The sequence below is a fragment of the Molossus molossus genome, unplaced genomic scaffold (genome assembly GCF_014108415.1).
Source record: "Molossus molossus isolate mMolMol1 unplaced genomic scaffold, mMolMol1.p scaffold_m16_p_1, whole genome shotgun sequence".
Classification (NCBI taxonomy): domain Eukaryota; kingdom Metazoa; phylum Chordata; class Mammalia; order Chiroptera; family Molossidae; genus Molossus; species Molossus molossus.
Window position 1 is genome coordinate 49,601,175 of NW_023425344.1, and position 24,962 is coordinate 49,626,136.

A 24,962-nucleotide genomic window follows, 5' to 3' on the forward strand; every position below is an offset into this window, starting at 1 on the left:
TTGCAGATGACATGATATTGTACATAGAAAACCCTAAAGACTCCATCAAAAATCTATTAGACTTAATAAATGAATTTGGCAAAGTAGCAGGATACAAAATTAATGTCAAGAAATCGACGGCATTCTTGTACACCAATGATGAACTCACAGAAAGAGAAACTAAAAAACAATCCCATTTACCATCGCACCAAAAAAATTACGATACCTAGGAATAAACTTAACCAAAGAAGTAAAGGACCTATTTGCAGAAAACTACAGGTCATTGACAAAAGAAATAGAGGAAGATATAAAAAAGTGGAAGCACATACCCTGTTCATGGATTGGAAGAATTAACATCATTAAAATGTCCATACTACCCAAAGCAATCTATAGATTCAATGCAATCCCCATCAAAATACCAACGACATATTTCATAGAACTAGAACAAATACTTCAAAAGTTCATATGGAACCAAAAAAGACCCCGAATAGCCACAGCAATCTTGAAAAAGAAGAACAAAGTAGGTGGGATCACAATACCAGATATCAGGTTATACTACAAAGCGACTGTAACCAAAACAGCATGGTACTGGCACAAGAACAGGCTTATAGACCAGTGGAACAGAACTGAAAACCCAGAAATGGACCCAAGGCAATACGCTCAATTAATATTTGACAAAGGTGGCAAGAGCATACAGTGGAGTAAAGACAGCCACTTTAATAAATGGTGTTGGGAAAATTGGACAGCTACATGCAAAAAAATGAAACTAGACCATCAACTTACACCATACACAAAAATAAACTCGAAATGGATAAAAGACTTAAATGTGACCCGTCAATCCATAAAAATTCTAGAAGAAAATGTAGGCAACAAAATTTCAGACATCATACGGAGCAGAATTTTCACTGATACATCACCTAAGGCAACAGAAATAAAGGAGAAAATGAACACATGGGACTACATCAAACTAAAGATCTTCTGCACAGCAAAAGAAACAATCATCAAAATGCAAAGGCAACCCACTGTATGGGAGAACATCATTGCCAATGATGTATCAGATGAGGGTTTAATTTCCAATATATAGAGAGTGCTCATACAACTCCATAAAAGGAAGACAAAGAACCCAATTAAAAAATGGGCAGAGGAGCTGAATAGACACCTTTCCAAACAGGACATACAAATGGCCAAAAGACATATGACGAAATGCTCAACATCACTAATCTTCAGAGAGATGCAAATTAAAACAACAATGAGGGACACCTCACACCTGTCATAATGGCCGCCATCAACAAATCATCAAACAACAAGTGTTGGCGAGGTTGTGGAGAAAAGGGGACGCTAATACACTGCTGGTGGGAACGCAGACTGGTGAGCCACTATGGAAAACAATATGGTGCTACCTCAAAAAATTAAAAATTGAACTTCCATTTGACCCAGTGATCCCATTGCTGGGAATATACCCTAAGAAGCCTGAAACACCAATCAGGAAGAATATATGTACCCCCATGTTCATAGCAGCACTATTTACAATAGCTAAGATCTGGAAACAGCCCAAGTGTCCACCAGTAGACGAATGGATCAAAAAGCTGTGGGACATATACACAATGGAGTACTATGCAGCGGTAAGAAAGAAAGATCTCTTATCTTTTGAGACGACATGGAGGGACCTGGAAAGTATTATCCTAAGTGAAAGAAGCCAAGCAGAAAAAGACAAATACCACATGATCTCACTTATATACGGAATATAATGAACATAACAGTCTGAGGAATACAGTAGACCCAGACACATGGAAGTAGGGCACAGACTGACATCCCTCAGAAGAGGGGATGGGGGGGTAGGGGGGTGGGAAGAGATAAACCACAGAACTTACATGCATGTATGCATGACCAATGGACATGGACAACTAAGCCTGGGCCAGGGCGGGGGTGGGGTGGGGTGGGGGGTGCCAATGGGGTAAAAAGGTAAAATATCTGTAACAAAAAAATAAATAAAAATTCATTAAAAAAAAAGAAAGATTCACATAAGGGAGCACTTTCATAATGTAAATTCCTATTTCTCTTCCCAGTAATTCTGATTCAGTAGTTTTGTGTTGAAGACCAGGAATATGAATTTTACACCAGGAAATAAAATGCACATGGACCATAGTCTCTTTGAGGGAAATAATGGTCAGAGCCATAATATTGATTGGCCCAATGCAATAATATTTTTATTGACCATTATTATTTCAGACTATTTTACTAAAGTCATAGGCATAGTGCAATTTGTGTGTTTTTTAATATGTTTTTATTGATTTTTTTAAACAGAGAGAGGAAGGGAGAGAGAGATAGAAATATCTATGAGAGAGAAACATTGATCGACTGCCTCCTGCATGCTCCCTGCTGGGGATCAAGTCCTCAACCCAGGCATGTGCCCTGACTGACTGGGAATCGAACTGGGACCTCTCAGTCCATGGGGCAACGCTGAGTCACACCAGCTGGGCAACATACTCCCATTTGTATAACATCCAAGTGGCATTCCATAAATTAGTTCTCACTCCCATTTTAAACCAATGTTATCTCTTTATAAGTCTTCCTTGTGCCAAAGTTATAGCAAGACAATTTGCCTTCATATTGTCATTTAATTTTAACCAATGGCTCCTTAGCTTGATGTCTCAACAATCAGGCAGAGGGCAGTGATAGTCCCAAGAGGCCATGTTTTCTGTTTGGAACAGAAGTTGCTTAAAATTTAGAAAGAAGGTAATGTCATTATAATATACATGAACAACCAAGGGACCCTATCATATTCTTTCTTGCTCTCATTTTTCTTGGAATCAGTCAACAGTTTACGCTGGAAATAATGGCATAGAAGAGCGTTTTGGTCCATCCTCACTTAAGATGAAGGTAGAGAGAGTTTTAAAATGTACATGTGTCGACAAGGGAAATTTAAAAAAGGTCATGCTAGCCTTGTGCAATGTTTTCATTGATCTGGTAAAAAGTGAAATACATGTATGTATGAGCTATGAAATACAGTTGTATAATTTTTGTGATTCCAAATAGAAATTAAATGCTCTTATATTTGCATTTAAAATTGACATTTCATATTATGAAAGTGAACAGTAAAACTTATGCTAGTACTTTAAATTTTTTCACTTTGAATGATATTAACAATTAAAAATATGACAAATCAAGAGACACCATTAAAGAAAAAAGTCTTATTATTTATTACCTTTACCAGCCCTTTTTATTGCTCTTCAAAGAGTCCAACATTTTTTTTTTCCACTGGGCCCCACAAATTATGTCACTAACCCTGACTAGTGTAGCCTCCCTTCATAAGCAAGACACTTTGTCTTCATTCTTTCTACTTGTCCCCTATGGTCTCATTTCTAGTACTTGCCAATTCCTATGTTGTACCCACTAGACACATGTACCTAGTGAGCTCTTGAAATGTGGCTTGTCTAAATTGAAATGTGCTATAAATATAAAATATACACCAGATTTCAATGCATTAGTGCATAAATAATTTATGTATTGACTACTTGTTGAAATACTGCTATTTTGGATATATTGGATTAATTATACAGACTATTTAAATGAATTTCACAATCTTACTTTTTTAATGGCTACTTAAAAGTTTAAGATCATACATTTGGCCTGCATAGTATTTCTATAGATTAACATTGTTCCTAGAATATGACTTAGCTCTTAACCAGACTTTTATTTCTACTGAGACTCTTATGTTTCTTACTTTCTAGTAATGAGAACTTATCACTGCTTGTTTCCAAAAACAAACAGATAAACAAACAAACAAAAAGCCCTCCAGACTTTTTATATTAGGTGTAATATATACCAAAAATATATAAAAATAAATTACAAATGTTTCATTGGTAAATGTTCTAAGGGAAGAAACTATAACAAGGTATATCAATAACATTTGAAGGCAAATATGTGCATGGCATGAACCTTTTCACACATCACACTCTCAGAACATAAAATATATAAAATATAAGTAATGAGAAAAAGAAGAGGAATAAGTATGCAGAGCCACTTTCTCCTCCTATTATTGGGTTCTATAACTAAAATGTAAGGCCCAATATAGAAAGAAAACCCAGACCCAGGACTTAATGACAGGCTTGCATGCAAGCCATAAGTTTTGGGTAGTATTAAAAATTAAAATGCTTTATTAGGAACAATTTGGTACCAAATAAATATTCTGCTAGTGGTGAAAACCCATAATTAAGGGGCATTCAAAATAATTTTTAAAAATCATCACCCAAGACTAAACTTAACCTGGAGCTATTTTATGTAAGAGAATTAAACTAAATGAGAAAAATAAACTTACTTTTTATTTCAACTGATTCGGGATCTAATTCAGGGGGCCCTACAGCATCTTGCAGCTTTTCATGTAGAACACGTTGAATAATTTTATTTATGGTTTCAGGATCCTCAGTAGAGCGAAATCTAAAAATCAGCAGCATGTGAGCCGACACTCTGTTTTCATCTTTACTGTGGACCAAAAAGGGGGGAAATGTGGTTTTTTTAAAGATATAGTTTAAATATGTTTTACCTCAAAAAGTTAAAAATTAAACTGCCATTTGACCCAGTGATCCCATTTCTAGGAATATACCCTAAGAAGCCTGAAACACCAATCAGAAAGAAAATATGTACCCTGATGTTCATAGCAGCACTATTTACAATAGCTAAGATATGGAAACAGCCCAAGTGTCCATCAGTAGATGAGTAGATACAAAAAAACAACTGTGGTACATATACACACAATGGAATACTATGCAGTTGTAAGAAAGAAAGATCTCTTACCTTTGAGATGACATGGAGGGACCTGGAGAGTATTATGCTAAGTGAAATAAGCCAATCAGAGAAAGACAAATATCACATGATCTCACTTATTTGTGGAATATAATGAACAAAACAAACTAAAGAACAAAATAGACCCAGAGACATAGAAGTAGGGTACAGACTGAGGAGGAGGGAAGGGAGGGAAGAGATAAACCACAGAATTTATATGCATGTATGCATAACCAATGGACATAAACAACAATGCTGGGGATGGGGGTGGAGGTGGGAGGAGGGAGTCAATGGGGGGGAAAAGGAGAAACATCTGTAACAAAAATAAATTAATAAAAATTATTTTTAAAAAAAGATACAGCTTAGAATATAATGTATGGTAGTTTCACAATATATTTTTCTTTGTCATTCATTTGTAACACATACAAAAACAAATCCATAAATGTAATTTTAAAAGATCTAACTTATTTTCTTCTGTATTTCTATTGTTTATCACATATAGAGCTCCCAACTCAGCCTCCCCGATAGTAATAAGCTAGTATGTTCCTGGTTCCTGTTACCACCAAAGGATCCAGTTAAGTACATAGTATTTATATTTTAAAAAATACTTCTCTTGTCAACCATTAAAAATTATCATATACAGTGTATATTGAATATGAAATCAACTCTGGCTTTAGCTTTCAGGCTTAATTCCCAGTGGTTTAAATCCAATAATATTTCCTAAGTAGCCTTCAGGCTCTCCCAAACAACTCCTAAATCCTAAGACTCTTAAAAAGCTTGACCAAAATATGTTGGCTTTACATGATTGTATTTTTGAGGTAGAGTGTTAATTAGCCTTAGTGTTAGTAGAATGAGTTACTGCCGTGGATTCAGCCTTGACTATTCTTTCTCATTCAGTCAGCTGCTCCACCCCCTCTTTTTCACAAACAATCAGTTCCTGCAGAATTTTACTCCTCCCCCTACATGGCATTGTTTTTTACTCACATAAACTGTAAACAGAAATATAAGTGAGAGTCTTATTCTTAGAGGTCAGGTTTTTTTGTTTTTTTTTTTATTGTAAATGTTATTATCCATCCTCTCTGATGTAGTATTTCTACTTTTAGAAATTTAATCTTCAAATACCCTCTTGTGTATACAAGGAGGTATGTATGCATATGTTCATCATAACCTTGTTTTTAAATCTGAAAAATATGTAATAATCAAAGTGTTCATCAAAAGGGCCTTGGCTAAGCCAACTCCAATACATACTTGTAGTGAAATACTAAACAGCCAGCTAAAGAATGAAATAAATGTACATTCAGTCATTGAAAAGATGTGCAAAATAAATTGCTAAGATGAGGTTTTTCTGAGTGGAATTATTGGAGAGGGAGTTTTCACTTTCTATTTTCTGTAATGCCGTTATTGAATTTTATATATTTTTGTATTGCTTTATAATCTGAAGAAACACATAAGGCTTTAAAGAAATTATTGCTGTATATCCCATCGCCTTTCAGCAACCCTGTACATCAATTATTTTTTTCTTCTTTCTCTTAAACTATTCCTATATTGTTTGGCTTATAGAAACAAAAAACAAATAAAATCCTCTCTCTACCCCAGCTATTCAATTTATCTCTCACTCTTATCACAATAAACCTTCTTGAATGGATAAATTACATTCTGCCTTATATTTACTTCTTTGCACTCTGCTTCCTGTCCTCCCAGTCCACAGAGTCTTTCCTACACCAAATGACTCCTCATTGACACATACAGTCAGTCAATTCTTTCCAAGCTCTTCTTGAACTTTGGGCATCTATCATGAACTTTTTTTTCTGCTTCTCCCCTATTTCCTAGGTTCCTATTTTTCTTACATCTCCTTAAATATTATTGTTCTTCAAGTTTTTTTCATCAAACTTTTTTTTGTCTTTCATTATTCTTTTTCTGAGAAATTTCATTTATACCCACACTTTCTGGTATTTTGAGTTGATGATGAGCAAATGTATATCTTCTCCCCGGTTCCCTTTTCCTCCCACAAGTGGTACTCATATTTCAGGCTCACATGGCCCTTTAGCATTTCAATTCAACACTCTAGGACTAACTTCATCTTTCCAACACAATTTACTTCTTCCTACTGCAGTGACAGAAGAAAAAATAATGAGCAGCGAGATTTGTAGAATGAAGAAATAACTTGGAAAGTGGTTTTAGTTATTCATAACATGCAAAGGGCCCAGGAAAGGAAGGAGCATATTGACTTCCAGGTTTCTCACTAGAATGAATGGGTTTTCCTTGAGCTCAAGATATTTCTGTGGAACTCTCATGTGGAGAAGTACATGGGCAAGCATACAGTTCTAGAAGTCAGGAAAAGAGTTTGGATTAGAAATATAAACTTGGATTTCAATAGCATATGAAGCCACATGAGTGAATAAAATTCCCTTCAGAGAGTAAATATTTAAGGATTGGAGATCCAAGAAAGAATAATATTTCAAATACTAGAGAGTATGGAGTTTTCAGGAGAAAGTGGTCAAGGTAATACCTCAAAGATGTCAGAAAAGTAATAGACTAAGAAGTAACTCTTGGAGTTTTTGTCATTGAAATAATATTGGAAATAGTTCTTATCCCTTTTTTGAAAAATACAAATAATTTTCATTAAGACAATATATTAAGATCTTCATATAGTGCTTTACATAAAATGTTATGCTCTGAACTTCTATTTATTCATGGTTGATGATCAGATCTAAGATCTAAAATAGTAGAAGCAGAAAGAGTGAAATGAAAATTGATAAGGAGAACCAAGGGGTGAAGACAAACCTCATCTACTACACTGTTTACTATTAAACCAAAGGATGTGGCATATTTCCGTATTTGTACTAGAGTTTCAAAAAAAGTAACAGTTCTGTAATATAGCCACCAATAAATCCTCTGTCTCTTGCAATCATCTTGCAATGTTTTCTTTTGCATTTAGCAAATCAGCAAGGCACATTTAACCTATGACTTACACAGAACAGGTGCAAAATGAATATTTGTTAAATTGAATTACATCATATTGCAACACTTTGAACAGTATTTATAACTGATTATATTAACAGTTTTAGCTTTAAATTGTATTCAGAAATAATAATTTTAAATCTACATACCTAAATCTGATAATGTGAGACGTGACAAATTCTTCCCTCAATGAAGATTTATGAAATACATTTTTCACCTGTTTCAAAAATATTCAAATTATGTCAGCAAGAACAATTTTCAGAAATTCAGCAAGCAAATTTGAAGCTTAAATATTTTTTTAAAATTAAAAACAAAACACATTGACCAACATTTCACCAGGTGCTATACTTGAGGACTCTTTTTTAGTATTCTACTCAGTAATTTCCACTAAACTCTGCTTTGGGAATTATAGAAACCATAGTAGGGGGGCCTGGAGTTGTATCAGCTGTGCTCACATGGAGATAAAAGAAAATAAAAGACTGTTTTTTTGAAAAGTAGCAGTAAATGTTCACATTCTGAGATATAGACAAATATAGACAAGGAAAATGAATTAATTCTGCCAAGTAGTAGTTGGGTTATAGAAATGAGTGCATGAGTGTCACATGGCTTCCAAACCGGGTGAAAAAGTTATATATATATATATATATATATATATATATATATATATATATATATGTGTGTGTGTATATATATATATATATATATATGCTTATTCAGATATTTCCCTGATTTTGTGTCTACAAATACAGCCAATATTTATCCTTCTCCCAAGCAAGGTGTCCAAATCCTCAGGTTTCTAGTCTATCAAACAGTTTCCAGGTGGGTCATTGCCTTTTTGTTTTTATTCGGGATGTTGGAACTAGAAGACAATTTGGAAATTATCTAGTCTTAATGTTCTAATATTCACATAAAGAAATTTGTTCATAATGATAAGTGGTACACCAAATGACACATCACTATCTAGTACATGGTACTAAAAATAGATGTCCCAACTCCTAGTTTAGGGTGCTTTTCACCACATCATACCACTAATTACCTCATAAAATACCAGGAAAAGTCTAAATTATTCTCTAAGTAATCTGACAATCAGAAGTCATCACCCAAACCCTTGCTCTTTTGGCCAATACTGCTGACTTTTCTACTTTTTAAAATAGTTAATTCATCCCTCAGGATAATGTTGATGCCTTAATGACAGAATGAGTATCCTTGAATTTCCTATACACTTATGTACCAAAAACTGGTCCAACGTTAGAGATCTTTAAATACTAAAACACTATTCAAGTGTGCATCTGAATAGTTTTAATCTTGTGATCTTTTGCTCAAGGTCTCTTCTTTAAGAATTCTAGAATACACCAACCCTCACATTCCCAGAATTTCTGGATGCTGATTATTAAAAGTGTAGCCCTAGCTAAAGAAGGGTGAGTAGGAGAAACATAAAGAAATGACCATGATGACTTGGTTCATCATACTCTCTAAAGTCATGTATTGTTATTTTTATTTTATATCTCTTAGGTAGGGCCTTCTTCTCATTTTAAAAAGACATTCAAGATCGGTTGTGTAAATGTTTTAGAGGCTAGGGTGCTAAAAATTATGGTAAAAAGTAATGGCCCTAGAAATGGGGGGGAAAAAGTGCTTACCATTGATTCAATTCTCTGGCTCATTTCTGTGAAATTTTTAGAAGCCTCTCTTTCAAAATCATCATATAGTTTGTCACTTGTAAATGACAATGTACTATAGTAATTGTAGGCCTTCCTTTGATCTACAAGGAAAGAGATAAAAACCCATCATACTTTTTATCAGATGTGTGTAAAGCATCATCATTTTCCCATCTGGTGGTTGTTGGAAAGACTGAGGCCAAAGAATGTCTCTACGCAGGCCATCATCTCCGTCATCCTGCCCTGAGCTTCATGATTAACTCAGAAGAAAAGACAACAACATTCGTCATCATGAGATTTAGAATGTGCAAAAGTCATAAGAAATATTTGGTGTTCCTATGGGCTAATTAGTCATGTGTTATCCATTCCTGAATAAACCACAAGAGGCAGCAAGTCACGACATCTGAGCAAACACACAGGGATGGATTCAGAAGCTTCCCAGGAGTAAACGCGTTTTTACATTCCAAAGTAGGCTTCTTCCAATCAGTAAACTACACATCAATTCTGGGCACAAGGACTCTAGTGTAAGAATACTTATTTTGACTAAAGAATAAGATGAGGCTAGGACTTAAAATGCTAAAAGTTCAGTATGTAGAAATTGAAGGAGCTAGAGCTGACACCTGGCATGACTTTCCAGGGACACTACCTTGTTTCACCTGACTTTCTTATCACTATATTTTCTCCTGGCAGCTACAGGGATTGGCTTGTCTGATTCTTTAGCTATTGCCTCTACTTTCTGCATCTAGTTTAAGCAGCCCATGTTTTGGGCATACTGAAGAATTAATGCAGCAAAGCAGGTCATCTACCCTCCTATATACATGAAGCAAGCATGAAGCCTTCAGAAGAGTCATTAAACAAGTATTCTCACTACATTTTTCTATAAGAGACTCTGTGCTGCGCATTAGAAATACAATGAGGATTAAGACTATTGTGTATGCTTATTACAGGAAATAGAGAATGCCTCACCCAGTCTCAGTCTCTCTCTTCTTCTTTGCTGCTTCTTATTTGTTCCCTTTTCAATTAAACCTCAGAGGAAAAGAATACTAATATCGGACACCTGTGTCCCAGACATACTCACATATCTCATTTAATTTGTAATAGCCCTCATGTGAAGGCAATATTATCCACATTTATCAGATAAGGGATACAGTCTCAGAAATGGAAATGAATTGCCTAACCCCAACATGACATAGCCAGAAAAGACAGGACTGGACTTCAACCCAAGATCTAATTCTCAAAGCACAAATTTTCTTTACATAGTGCTTCTTGGGGTGGGGAAAAAACCCACTCATTGAAGCTGTAAGAAAAATCTCTCATTATATACAAGTTATGCGAAACGAAAACAACAAAAGAAACTGCTGGTAAATTTCAAAAGATCATCCTGGCAATCTGAAGAGGGAAGCCACCAGTCAGACTGACAAAATCAGGAGGGATACATAAAGGATATGGATGGCAGGCTGGAGACACTGACAGGTCAGCGTCTACTGAGCTTTAGCCACCTAAGTGAGGTACTGGGGAGGTTTTACCTTCCTCCCTCCTTCCTCACCTCTCTTCCCTGGATGGCCACTGTAAGTTGAAATGCAGGCAGGTCCCTGGCAATATACACACTTTTAAGTAAGGTGTTTAATTTATTGAAATATTGACCAATAGTTTATATTAAGTCTTAAGTTGGGCCCAAGACTCTGCATTTCTAACAAGCTCGTCCGCCTAGCACCAGGCTGATGTTGCTGGTACCTAACATCAACATCATGCCAAATAGTAAGGTTCTAAAGAGCAAGAGAACGGATTCTTCTATATCCTTAGATCTGTTTGGGTGTTGTTGTTTTTTAATTGTTAGATTAAATCATTTGAAACTGCCATTTATATAGGTCAAAAATGGTCAAATATCAGCAATTTCATATAACTCAACCAAATGAACAACTTATCTATAGTCAATATTTTACTTTCCTCAAATACTCAAACAGATCACTAAGTGTCAAAACAGTGCCAGTTGTCAAAATTATATGGCATGTGTATTTGTTGAAGAATATCATTTGGAATGTAAACAGAAAAGTAAGAAAAATAAGGATGAATATAAGTTTTATAACAGGTTTGTGATTCTATAATCTACAATGATGTTACTCATAATAGATTCTACTTCTATCATTCGAATCACAGAGAGGACGGGGATGCAGGCTCAAAAGCCCCTTGACACAGACCACACACACAGTTCTATGCTGTCCTGGGCTTTATGCCAAAACAATGTTTCTTCAAGTCTGATTACTTCCATCTCTATCTGTTTCTGTAATATATTTGTTTGGTTTAGTTCGGTTATCTAGGTGTACCATCTCCTAAACACGCGCGTGCTATATCCACTTTGTTTTCAGTTTACATTCCCAAACAGAGGGCAGGTCTCAATTATGACAGTTACACATATCACAACAATCGTTTATTCAGGTGTGCTGTGTGGGCAGCAGAAACTGTGCTCCATATTACTCAGCTCATCATCCAAACAATAGGATCCAGGAACAGGTTACTGAAAAAATCTTGCCAAGTTTTCATTGTATGCATATGAATAAGAGCTTCAGCCTTATAAACACTTGGCTTGGGAAGAGGCAAAGGAGAAGTAAACATTTTCTCTCACTCAGATATTGACACTCCTAGCATTACCAGGAATTCCTTATGAAGTTAGACAAGCCGCAGTATGCCCCTAGAAAATATCATAGGTATGACTCACTTGTTTATCATTCAGTATTTAATAGACATTAAATAAGTTTCTAATATGTGCCACAATCCTCTTAAGTTCTGGAAATACAAAAGTAACTAAAACATAGTCTTAGGCATCCATGGAGAAGAGTAATGATACTTACAACATCGTGGGACTCAATATATTTATAATAGGATTATAGAATTGTAGTTACTTTAGCTATTTTTTTTTCTTGTTAGAAACATGCTCCAGAAAAATGCAGATACCCCAAATTCAAAGACCTGGATGTGGGTAAATTCTACCAAAAATAATCTTTACATTAATTTTTTTTTTCTTTAAAGTGTTCAGAAATAATTTACCTTGCTTAGAAAATTAAGACTGGACTGTATCTACTAACAAAAGATCATCAATTTACAGATCACCATTTCTCTTTACAAGAAAGCTACTTCTACAAATTCCTAATTAAATTAGAATAAGTGATTGGCCTCTTTAGTTACAGGGTCTTGAACATCAAAGCATTATCTAGTCAGTAAGGGAGATATTAAACCAATAGGTCATAGTGGAGTCAACTAATTAAAAGCTGAGGCAGCGCAGAAGTACACTTCAGAAGGGCTGGTTGTCATACCCTCAGAGAACAGTTCTGAAGTACCCTGGGGACCTTTCTAATAACACAGCAGTGTTCATGTTTCATCTAGCAGTGAGATACCCAATTACCATGAAGTGAACCTTTTTACAATGAACCTTCTCAGCATATCCTATCCTCTGTAATCACTTGTAATATATCCCAAGATGAGATTTTAAATAACACAAATAGGCATCTATTCAATAATATATCACTATGAACATTTTTCCAACATACCAGCACAGAACAGAGCCTACTTATTCCCTATAACCTCTGATTATGTAATTAACTCTTTGGGCTGTCAGGATTTCAACGCATTAGAATTATTTTAAATCAAGGTTATTGCCTTATGACTTCAAACAACTCAAGACACTGGACTCTAGCTCTCCTATGGTCTTCCCCTAATTAAGATTTGATTATTGCTCATTAATGAATATAAACACTAGTATGCTATTCTCAGCAGGAAGCATTGTCTCATCAAAGATAGAAGAAAGAATCTCCTTGGCCTGTGAGGATTAAATGTGAAACAAGGCAGGTAAAGAGTTTTTTGTACCAGCAAAGCAAATGAATTATTGTGATGAACAAATAAGCCTGAGGCTAACCAAAACAGAAATGCACAGGAGGAAATACCTGGGGTAAATCACACAATGCCAGGGTAGCCCATACTTACTATATCTCACATAATGAACAATGAGTCCAGTGCACACTGCCAGAACAATCAGGGATATGAAGGTGATGAGGCCAGTGACCCATGGCTTCATACAAGCTCTCTTCGTGGCCATCACCACAGAGGACCTGAGAAAGAAAGCAAATAGGTGAATTATATCAGAGTGCACACCATGTCTGCTCCCTAGATAAAACAGATATTTCTGGGGAATTCAGGACACTCAATTATATGGTAGAGTGCTCTTCTGTTTAGAACACACCGTGGTCCCAGGCTGCTGAAGCTAATCTGGCTCTGGTTGCCTGACTCTTGTCAAGTAATTTGATTTCTCTGTGCCTCAGCTTTCTTGTCCATAAAATGAAGATGATAATGATAGTACCTATCTCACAGAATTGTTGTAAAGATTAAATGAATAACTGTATATAAAGTGCCGCCAACAGTGCCTAGCATGTAGAAAATGCCATGTAAATGTTAGCCATGATTTACTGAGCCATGTGCAAGACACTGAGTTGGGTGCTGTAGGAGCTATGGAAATGTTTAAAACCTGTTTCTACCACTCTAGCATCTTAAAACTTGTTTTTCTGTATGGATTTTAGAGAGAGAGAGGACGTTAGAGGGAGAGAGAGAGATAGAAACATCGATGAGAGAGAACATCGATTGGCTGCCTCCTGCAGGCCCTCCACTGGGGATTTAGCCTCCAAACTGGTCATGTGCCCTGATCAGGAATTGAACCGGTGACCTCTTGGTGCATGGGTCAATGCTCAACCACTGAGCCATACTGGCCAGGCCACTCTAGCATCTTAAATGTGTTACAGCTTGAACCATACCAAGTTCCAGGTAGAGTTTCTAATTCAATCTCTTTTTAGTTTTCTGATTTATTCTAAACAAGTTTTGAGGATACACATAAGAGATAACCAGGGGTCTATTCTTTAAAAAGCTGAATGTGTGAGCTAATTTGTATCTCTAAACTTCATTGATGATGCAGAAAATCTCTTCTTCATGAAACTCCCTCAACTCTCTTATTTGTTCTGCCATCAAAAACACGTTACTGAAAAATGTTTGTCAACCGGCTTTGTGTTTGATTAGTAAAGTTACTGTTTTCTTGATTATAATAGTTGCTAAGCTATTAGCAACTAGAGAAAATGAAACAATAAGTCAGTTTGCTAAAGAGTTTGAATATGATGTTATTTTAAACTTCTGAGGTATTTATCATGCTGGTAGAATCGGTGGCATGTATTCATACCTCCAGAGCACTGTCTGGTACATGAGGACTAGGGGTGAATGAGTGTGGTGTTATTTTGGAAGAGCACCAGGGGGTAAATTAGAATAAAGAAAATTTCAAGTCCAGCTCTTTCCATAGTAGTTTAGAAAAATTAAGTAGACTCTGAGCTTAGTTTCTTTATCTGTCAATAAAGGACAGAAGACCCATTCTTTCTAAAGCACATGGGTGACTGGGGGACCCAGAATGAAATCATGAATGTGAAAAGTTCTTGCGAACTGCAAAGCATTTTGCAATAAAGGTGTTTTTGCTTGCAGAAATCAAAGGGACTCTGTTTCCTAGTGACCAAGAAGTGATATTATCATTTTGATCTGTGCCACACCATCATCACATCCTGTCTCTGCCTCCGTGTTTGTTCTGTGTGAATGCTGTTGCAGAAGTTAATAATGTCATCATTGCTACATGACTCTGCCTCTGCTGAAGGCAATGGGATATGGTGGAAGGCTCCCGGGACTCTACTCGGTCTCTTTTGTTTTTGTGACTTTCCCATGAGGCTGTAGTCAAGGAAACTTCATCTTCCTCCCCCCAATTTCTTCCATCTCTAGTTCTCCCTTGAGTGGGATTCCAAACACCTGTTCCTAGAATGGCAATTACTGCAATATAAAAAGACTTCTCCATAGGAGGTTATTTTTTATGTGCAAATGTGCCTAAGAAGCCTAAAACTGACTATCATTCTTTCATCTGTGAATGCTTGCTATTCACCTGTTGCAAAAGAAAGGAGATGCTGTTAGCAGACGTAAGCAAAACCTGGGGGGTTGGGGAGGGAGGGTGCATGGGGAGGGAAGGGCTTCTCAACTAATATCAGATCATGCCAGATAAAGAATATGAATTTATAATAGTAGGAAACATGATATAATTATCAAAAGTATATGATCACTGTGTAGAATTGTGAAATATGACAAGTTCTATTCTATGATAACTTTTAATCAAGATGGAAAAGTAAAATAATGCAGTCATTAAATCGAAGGGGTAGAGCTACATGAATTAACATGCAAAAGCTGAATGATATATTTTAATTAAAAAGTTGCAGAATAAGATGCATTCTGTGTCTAGTTTCTGTTATTAAAACTATATATGTGTGTGCATAGCAAAATACATGGGGACACAAAACTATGAACAGTAGGTAGAATAACAGAATTAAGAGAAATAGTGTAGCTTTTGAATTAAACAAAAGAGAGAGAAAGAGGCTGAATTTCAAAAGACAAAAAGATAACGAGGACCATTACATGCCTTTTCATGGAATATCTGTCACTATTGTGCCTAAAATTATCAGAATGTCCTCCTTTTCTGACCCCACCTATTACAGCTATTTCAGTGATTGTCTTTGGTGGCTTAGAATGAGATAAGAAAGAGAGCATGGGACAAAGAGAAAAGAGAAGCCATCAAAATCACTTTGAATAAATAATGAAGAAAGTATGTTGCTGAGTTGTACCACCAACTTATTTATTGTATCAGCAGATTAAATTCTCTATTGGATAATAATCACAGACCTCTCCTAACCTGATGAGCTATGTGGAGATAAAAAGTGATAAAATATTTTATTACTTTGAGCTCCCAAGTAGAAAATTATTATACAAGTAGCAAGAACTCTTATTATTATCATCATCATTTTAATTATTAATAATAATGGTAATGACCACATTACTGAGATGTTTGTCATTTAAAACATTATTTCTTTCTTTCCCAGTCTGTATGGCATTGCTTTTCCAACTGATTCACTCTGTTTCTTAATTGCTTTCTTTGTTGTTCTCTCAGCAAGTGATTAATACTGAATTACTTCAAATTAGATGTGGCGGAAGTGTGCTAAAAAAAACACACATTAAAATGGAGGAATAAAACCATGTTATATATCAGCAGAAACATGTAATTAACCCCTTCATGCACATAAACCCTTGTCCAGTCATTATTGCGACATGTTGAAACTAATCTGGACCTCTTCTCATAAAATTCCCCTCAGACAGACTGGTTGAATTCTAATAGCTTCAGTGATATCAAATTTCTTTCTTTCTATTATTTTTCTTTTCCATTTGGGGACATGTCTGATTAGACAGTGAATATAGCAGGTGAGTGAAGCAGTCAAAATATGGGTATTTTTTAAAAGCCCCAAATTGCCAAAAGACAAGTAATACGTCCAGAGTTGCATCATCATTGTCATTTTAATGTGTCATTTTTAGAAGAGTACTAAAAAAAAAAAGCAAAACAAGGGGGGGGGGGGCGCTACCACAAATAAACTTCATGGCAAGCTCTGGGGAATGAGAAGTCAGGACTCACTGTGCTTCAAAGTAAAGTTCAGAAAATCCCCTATACAACACCACTACCGTGGATGGATTGAAAGGGGATCTTGAACTCTTTGCTCATTCTCTACAATGGTAAGCAGCACTGATGTTCTTAGTTTGCATGTTTCACCAGGTCAGTCCAGCTGAGCTGTTTTGAATGAGCATGGACACAATATCTATAAAGCTGGTGATGCCAAAGCATTATTATCAACCACTTAACCCAGAGGTCAGCAAACCTTTCTGTGAAGGTCCAACTAGTAACTAGGGCTTTCTGGGCCACACAATCCCTGTTGCAGCTACTCAACTCTGCCTTTTTAGCACAGAAGCAGTCACAAACAGTATACATCAACAAATGAGCATGTCTGCATTCCAATAAAACTTTATTTCTGTACACTGAAATTTGAATTTCATAAATGTTTTGCTTGCCATGAAATATTTTTCTTCTTTTGATTTGTTTTCAACCATTTAAAAGTATAAAAGTCATTCTCAGCTCAAGGACTGTACACAAACAGGTGGTAAGCCGAATTTGGCCGTTGGGCCATAATTTACTAATAGTTGACTTAAGCAAGAGCCAACAAGTCAAATGCTAATTGTGTTGGAAAGCTGTAATGGTCTTTTCATTTTCTAGTCTCACCTTCATAGCAAATCTAATGCGGTCTGTGGTTAATCCCATTGTCATTGGCCTTGTTTTGGCAATTCTCACTAAAACGTGTCCTATAGCTTGACAACAGGTTTCTCTCCTGTCTACCCAGTCTCTGAATCATTCTCCATTACAGTAAACTGTCTTTCTAGAAGTGATATAGTCAATGGCTGAGACCACTTGAAACCCAAGTCGGACTCAGTCAGCCTGGTATTCGCCCTCTGTCCCATGAGCTTTCAAACTCTTTGCCTTTGTTCCTGCTGCCTCCTATGTGGAGTAACTTAGAGTCTATTTTTTTTAATGTGCATATGTATAATTTATGTAAAACAAGTTGCTAAGGTGGCCCATTTACACCTGAGTCTCTCCCCTTAGCTTACTCTTCCTCGGAATGGCCCATCTTGATCAGTGTACCAATGCTAGAAATTGCTGCACTCTTTTCGTGCGTGTGTGTGTGTGTGAGTGAAAGAACTTTCTAAAAGTTAATTTTATTTTCCTCAAAGTAACACATGCATACTGCCTAAAAAATGAAAGCCATTTCCACTTGAGTCTCTAGCAGTTGTTTTGTATTTACGTCTGAGTTTCTGAATAATGTTCTCATGTAGAGTGTATTCTTTGCTTGCATCATAAAAGCCTGTGTTGTATTTAAGAGCCAGTTCAAAAAGTCGTCTTCATTTTGGTTAAGTCTATTCATCCCTGAATATCATGACAAAATATGTATTTTGAGCTCCTTGAGGATAGGGTCTGAGCCTTATTTATTTCTATATACACTGAACACATGCTCAAGAAATGTTCCCACAAGGAATTGAATTGAAGATGACTAAACCAAACTGAACTGACCATTTTTCAATACCACAATATGGGTTTCAATCTTCCTTAAAGCGCTTCTAGTCTTAGAAAAGAACTTGGAATATGGCACATAAAGAAAGACAGGTCAGACATTGTAAAAAATAATTACTACTTAAGTAAAGCCTGATTTTCATAAGATGCTTATATAATAATCAAGCTTTGGTTAATATTTCTATTTCACCTGTGTTTAAAATGTATGATTTTCCAAATGTGATTTGATCTACCTACTGTAAAGTACAATCATAGTACAAAAAGTGGCCAATACAAATAAAAGGACATTAATTTCAGGAGACACATAGTATTTGAGGTCACTGAATGTATGTCACAGATAATGTATGTTACATTATCTAAACAAAAGCATCATGAAAGACACCACAATGAATTAACAATATAGCACCTTATGACATTGCTAATTCACTAAGTACTTAAGATTTGAAATATAAATGAATAAATTTTAATTATTTTTATATTGTTTTTGGCTCTAGCTTATTTCATTAGCTCGTAGGATTGTGCCTCCTTGTCCTATTTATACAAATCCTTCAGATGTTTTTTCTTACCAGCAGGCTTTGGTGAGATCTTCAATCTTTTTTATACTTTCTATATTAAGACTATCAAAATATTGAGGGGGAAACTAGAATTTTGTATATGTGTGCATTGGTCATATGTTTTCATTGATTTATTAAAACATGACAAATTACTCCTTAATAAAATTGCAAATAACATATTCTGCCCTGTCTACTGTTACACAAACACATCTATAAAGTGTCTAATAGCATCAACTAGGTCCTTGAACTGAATTATATGTGCACTCCCTACAATAACAACTATGAATAGTTCTTATAGAGAAGTTATCATTATAACAAGGTGGTAGTCTAATTACTAGACAACCATTTCCATTTTTTTTTTTTTTTTACAACAGCAAGACAAATGGTGATAAACCCATTGTTTTTATTATAAATGTTTTCTTTTATATTCCACTTTGTTCTACTCTGGATTGAGGTGGCTTATAGGGAGATTCTATATATTAAATATTATATAAATTTATATATGTTATTTATAATATTATGTATAATATATAGTATTAAACTAATTCTAGAGATGTAAGAAAAAAGCAAGACATAAGTGAAAAGATAAGATGGGAACAGAATTAAAACTACATTTTATAATTTCCATGTAAACATTTTCTTAAGTCAGGGAACAAAATTTATAGCTTTCTAGGAGCCATCTAAAAATGAAACTGAACAGACAAAAGCAAACAAGCAAACCTTGGTCAGGAACATTCTTCATGGCACCCATAAGATTAAAACAGAGCAGTTGTTCAGAGGCAATACAATTCTTTCAGTTTCTCATTAAAAGACTACTATATATAGCCCTGGTCAATTTGGCTCAGTGGTTAAAGCAGTGGCCAGCAGATCAGTGAGTTGCAGGTTTGATTCCTGTTAAGGGTACATACCTCGGTTGCCCCCGGCCCTGGTTAGGGTCATACGGGAGGCAGTAAGTCAATGTGTCCCTCTCACATGGATGTTTCTCTCTTTCTCCCTCCCTCCCTCTCCCTCCCTCCCCTTCTATCTGAAGATAAATGAAAAATTTTCCTCAGGTAAGGATTTAAAAACAAAGAATACTATAGAATGTAATGAACTATATTCTCAAACATATTTTGCATAGATACAAAAATTTCTTTTATAATTATTTCATGAAATTCCTTTCATAATGCTCTAAGAATATCCCTTAATACTAACAAATGGTGTCAATTACTATTCAGTAAAAGCAATTTGATATGGGGCAGGGCAGTGTAAAATCATTCAGATATCAGGATATATGATCATTTTTATCTGACGTTTCCATAATTATTCTTGAAATGGCTCCATATGGAATGTTCACATTATAAAGTGTCTAAAGATGATTGAAATCATAGACATTAGCACATTATATTGCTTATTACAGGAGTAAGTTTTTAATAAGCATAGTATTACTCTGTACAATAGTACATTTTTAATAAATGTTGTGAATGAAAGAAAACCCTACCAATCACTAACTTTTAACTTAGGCAAAACCCATAGCTTAACCCTTCTTATATTTAACCAACCATAAAACTGCAGTGATAATCTTTCCTCCCACCTACTTTAACAGGAAGTTGTGAAGATAGCATCTAATATCATCAGACTTTGTTGGAAACATGTACTATATAACTATTAGTGGCAACTCAACAGTAAGGAATGTCTCTGATCTCCACTGTGTTATCATCAAGGTCTTTATTAAGTTCCCAACCAGATATGTGCAGCAGAAAAAATTTTAATTGACACTTTGACCTCTAGAAACTTACAGTCACAGATAGATGGGGCACAAAAAATTTAAAGGTAATATTAAGTAATTGGTTATGTGTTTATAGACTTATAAATTGAGCTATTTAACCCTTAATTTCACTAATATATTTGTTGTCTTTTCCTCAAACTCTTTCCAGTTCAAGACAATAAATTGGCATGATCTGAATAAACAACTTGAAAAGCAGCAGTTTCCCACAGAAATGTTGACAAGGAATGCCACTGCAGCCCATCGTAGGGAATTAGACACACTTCAAAATGTGGCATAAAAGTGAGAATTAATAGGGAGTGTGTGAGTGTGTTATGGCAAGAAGAAAAGTGATTGAGAATCCTAAGCTGCAGACTCTGGAGGCTGCTAATATATAATACAGACTTCTATCAACTTTTTACAATATTAGATGTCTTTCTACCAAGTCTTTCTCATGACCTTGTCTAGATACCTCCTATGAGGGTTGGCATGATGTAGTGGATATAACTCTGAACTGGAAGACCAGTTACCTGCATCCTAGTCCTAAGGGTGTTCATTTAAGGACTTCAGTCCTTTCATCTAAATCCTAAATTTCTCAGATGAGAAATCTGAGATTGTATTCAACATCACAAATTCTAGCATCCCTTACTCCCCGACTTGTATGATGTTGAATGCATTGTCTTCATTTGTTAAAAAACAATGGAAATTTTTTAATTGATCTAGATGCTCTCTAATTTTCATCAAAGCTAGTGTCCCATGCCTAATAACCTAGAAAAGCTTAATATTATTATTACTAAAAGTCAGCAAGTGTTAAACAATAAGCTTTAACATAATTTTTCAAATGTGTTATTTTTCTGGTGGCTATATGTCAGATAATTTGGAATGGTCAGATTAAGGGACTGCATGTTATTTGAAATAATCCAAGAATCATACATATGAGGATGACATAAAATATAATACTTGAATTCTAAGGCAGTTTAAAAATCTATAGACCCATTAAACTCTATTTTATGTAAGCACTGAAGGGTCTTAAAATTAGAATGTGCCAATTGGACCACATGCCAAGACCCTGTGATGTTCTTCAGATTGTTATTTATTTGGTAAGTACTATAAACCATAAACTAAGAATCCTCCAGATAAGCTAAATTTCTGTATATAATCCTATCTGAATTGGTAAGAAGAGACAACTGAAAAATGTATGAACTATTTTAATATTTATATTATTCTTCCAAAAGTAAAATTTCTTGATTAATGGATTTTCTGCCCTAATTGCTGACCTGTAATATATGGAAGTATTGAGTCTTAACTTTTGGATGGTACACAGATTTGTGAATTGATCATTATGTACTCATCTTCACTTAATTATATTCTGATATATTGACATTTTAATAACATATAGTGAAATTAGCTCAGATTCATGTTCAAATAAGTTAGAATTTGCTGTGAAAATTAATACCATAATATAAGAAAAGTATTTTATCCAAGAGAACAAAATATTTTCAGTTACCAATGTCCATGGCCTTAATTCATATATGTATCCTGACAGCTACCAAGTCAATAACTGGTCTAAATGTCAGACCATATAGCACCTGCCTACTGTTTATCACAACATTTGACATGTCTGTGGTTGAGATTCATAGGTGCCTATCCCAAATATTTTTTCTTTTTCTTTAATAATAGAATCTTTGATTTTCTATTGGGCACATGGCCACCTAGAAAACAGAATAATGTCCCTTGTCCATAAGAGTCTCCATTTGAATAAGTTCTGGCCAATGGAATCTCTATTCCAATGGCTAGAATTTTGATGTGCCTATAGTAGCTAAACTACCTAAGTGCTAGTTGGAGCCCAGGCAACCATACTGAACCATGATTTGGAGAATATATGTTTATGCTGGTGGGACCTCATGACAGTAGGAGCCTAGATTCCTAATTACTTTGTGAACGTCCCTGTCAGCCCTCACCTGCCTGCCTTCAGACTTGTTTTACATTAAACTGAAATAGAATTACAGTTTATACACTAAAGCCACTTTATCCTAGGTTTTCTGCTACTCATAACTAAATTAAATATATTTATAACATGCAAAACAGGTTAGTTGTAATCAGGTAAATAGCTATTTTTATGCAATTCTCATTGGGAAAAGAGGACATCAAGAAACATGTTTACTAATTATCTTTCAATATCCATATATGAGTAAGATAAAAATATTTTACTTAATATTCTCTTGCAACATAAATCTGTGATATAAGTAATACATCTAATACTAATAAATCAGGATATCAAGTTTCCATTGAGTATCTATCTGATCATAACAAGCTCTACAACTTTAAACGGCTTCCATTTTCTCACTTCGTGGGTACAGATCTGGGCTTTAGTGTCAGACAGCTTGGGTTTAGTCTTGGCTCTGCCTCTCACGAACTAGGTGGCTCTGAGCAAGTTATCCTTTACAAGTCTTCATTTCCCCACCCACCAATGGGGATAATGAGGACCTAACAATAGGATTCTTCTAAGGGTTACATGAAATAACATTTACAGAGCAATTGTCATCCTACCAGGCACACAGTAAATGCTCAATAAGTGTTGACTGTCATCATTTCTTCTTCATAATAAGAAATAAATTTGTCTTTAAAGTGGAGTGAAACATCCCTCAAGTTGTTTCATGTGTTCCTGAGGGGATAAGGAGATAGGGTGGGTGAGGCTCGTACCCTTAGTCCCACTCTACCCCTAGCAAACCTGCTCCATACAACAGAGCTTTGCATTAGGCCTTGAGTGCAAAAGAGGATTCCACTGGTAAAGAAAATGTGGAAAACCACTCATCTTTGGACCTGTCTGTCTCTAAGAAACTATAAGTCAGGCCAATGGTCAACTATGAAGTGTACAGTACAGTGCAAGGATTTAAAACTCTACTTATGAAACCCAAAATTAGTTTTGCTTTGATTCCAGTAATAAATATCCAAGTGCTTAATTATGGCTTGAATATATTGTATAGATTGAAAGATTGGTTTGTAATATTTTGAATGTATTATTTGTAATCTTTGGTATTCTCTTGATTAGGAAAATTGAGACACTACGATTAAGCTGATTGTTTGAAGAACAAGGAAAGTTAGCTCTGGTTAATCAAGGGAGCATTTGTGATCCAGGGATCATGGTGTGGAGGAGGCAGCAGGGATCACTGAAAAGTGTGGAACTGGAGTTAGAGCACATGTGTTCCATCTTCAGCCCCAACAATCACTTACTCAAAGATGTGAAAGTCTCAGTCTTCCTCATCTTTGATTTCCTTATCTGTTAAATTATGGTAATATTAATATTGTCTGCCTCATAGGATTGTTGATAGGTACCAAATATATATATATGTGTGTATGTGTATGTGTGTGTGTGTATGTGTGTGTGTGTATCTGTATATATATATATATATATATATATATATATATGTATTCCTACCATAGGTACCCTCTCTGAATTTTACTAAATGTGACCTGACAAGCTTTAAATTTGCAATAACTAATTTTTAAAAGGCCATATATTACAAATCCAAATGGTAATAGTAATAACAATAACCATATTTCCTGGCTTATGTAAACACCTGTGTTAATTTAATTTTTCTACTTGACAATATTGAACTCAGTATACAGTGAACTGGAGGATAGATTCTATCTCTAATATTGATCAATTTACCTATTCCTGTGACCACATGCAAATTACCTAATCTTTGAACGTTGTATCCTTTACTTTATAGAACACAGACAACAATGCTTCTTGTCTCCCAGCCTCAGAGGTCTATTTAGAAGATTATCCATTGAATAATAATATTGTTTCTTGCAAATTTAACTTTTATGTCTTTAAACACACAAGTTAGTTAAATCGGCATAGCAGCAGAACCACCTAAGTAGATAAAGAAGACATCATAAAGATTGTATAGCATTGTAGAGTATAGGTTTGGAGTCAGATAGATCCAGCTTAATTCCCAGTTCTGCCATTTATTGCCCCTGGGCAAATAATGTTACCTGTGAGCCTCAGTTTTTTCATATGTAAAATAGGTATAATAATATAACCATAGGTTGCTATAAAGATTAAATGTACATGATGTTTTAGAAAAGTAGCTGGAACATAGTACAAGTGAAACAAATTATAACAATTATTTTCTTCTGCACTGACTCATAGTTTGACTTTAAACAAAGTGCTAAATTCTTCCATATCTGCTTTTGTGGCTACAAAAAAATGATATTATCTGACAACTTCAGATGAAAGGTTGCAAGATACCATTTAATGATGACTGTATAGTACT

The 24,962-nt window shown here is 35.2% G+C and overlaps 1 protein-coding gene across 1 annotated transcript in view; it reads right to left on the bottom strand.

Moving 5' to 3' along the window:
* Positions 1 to 24,962, bottom strand: part of LOC118615484 (transmembrane protease serine 11E-like) — a 51,287-nt gene that overhangs the window by 21,692 nt on the left and 4,633 nt on the right. Inside the window, exons 2-5 of the mRNA XM_036240469.1 lie at positions 13,356 to 13,480; positions 9,360 to 9,481; positions 7,872 to 7,939; positions 4,298 to 4,461 (exon numbers count right to left, since the gene is read on the bottom strand). Of these exons, the coding sequence (XP_036096362.1) occupies positions 4,298 to 4,461; positions 7,872 to 7,939; positions 9,360 to 9,481; positions 13,356 to 13,480 (479 nt within the window). The remainder of the gene's footprint in view (positions 1 to 4,297; positions 4,462 to 7,871; positions 7,940 to 9,359; positions 9,482 to 13,355; positions 13,481 to 24,962) is intronic.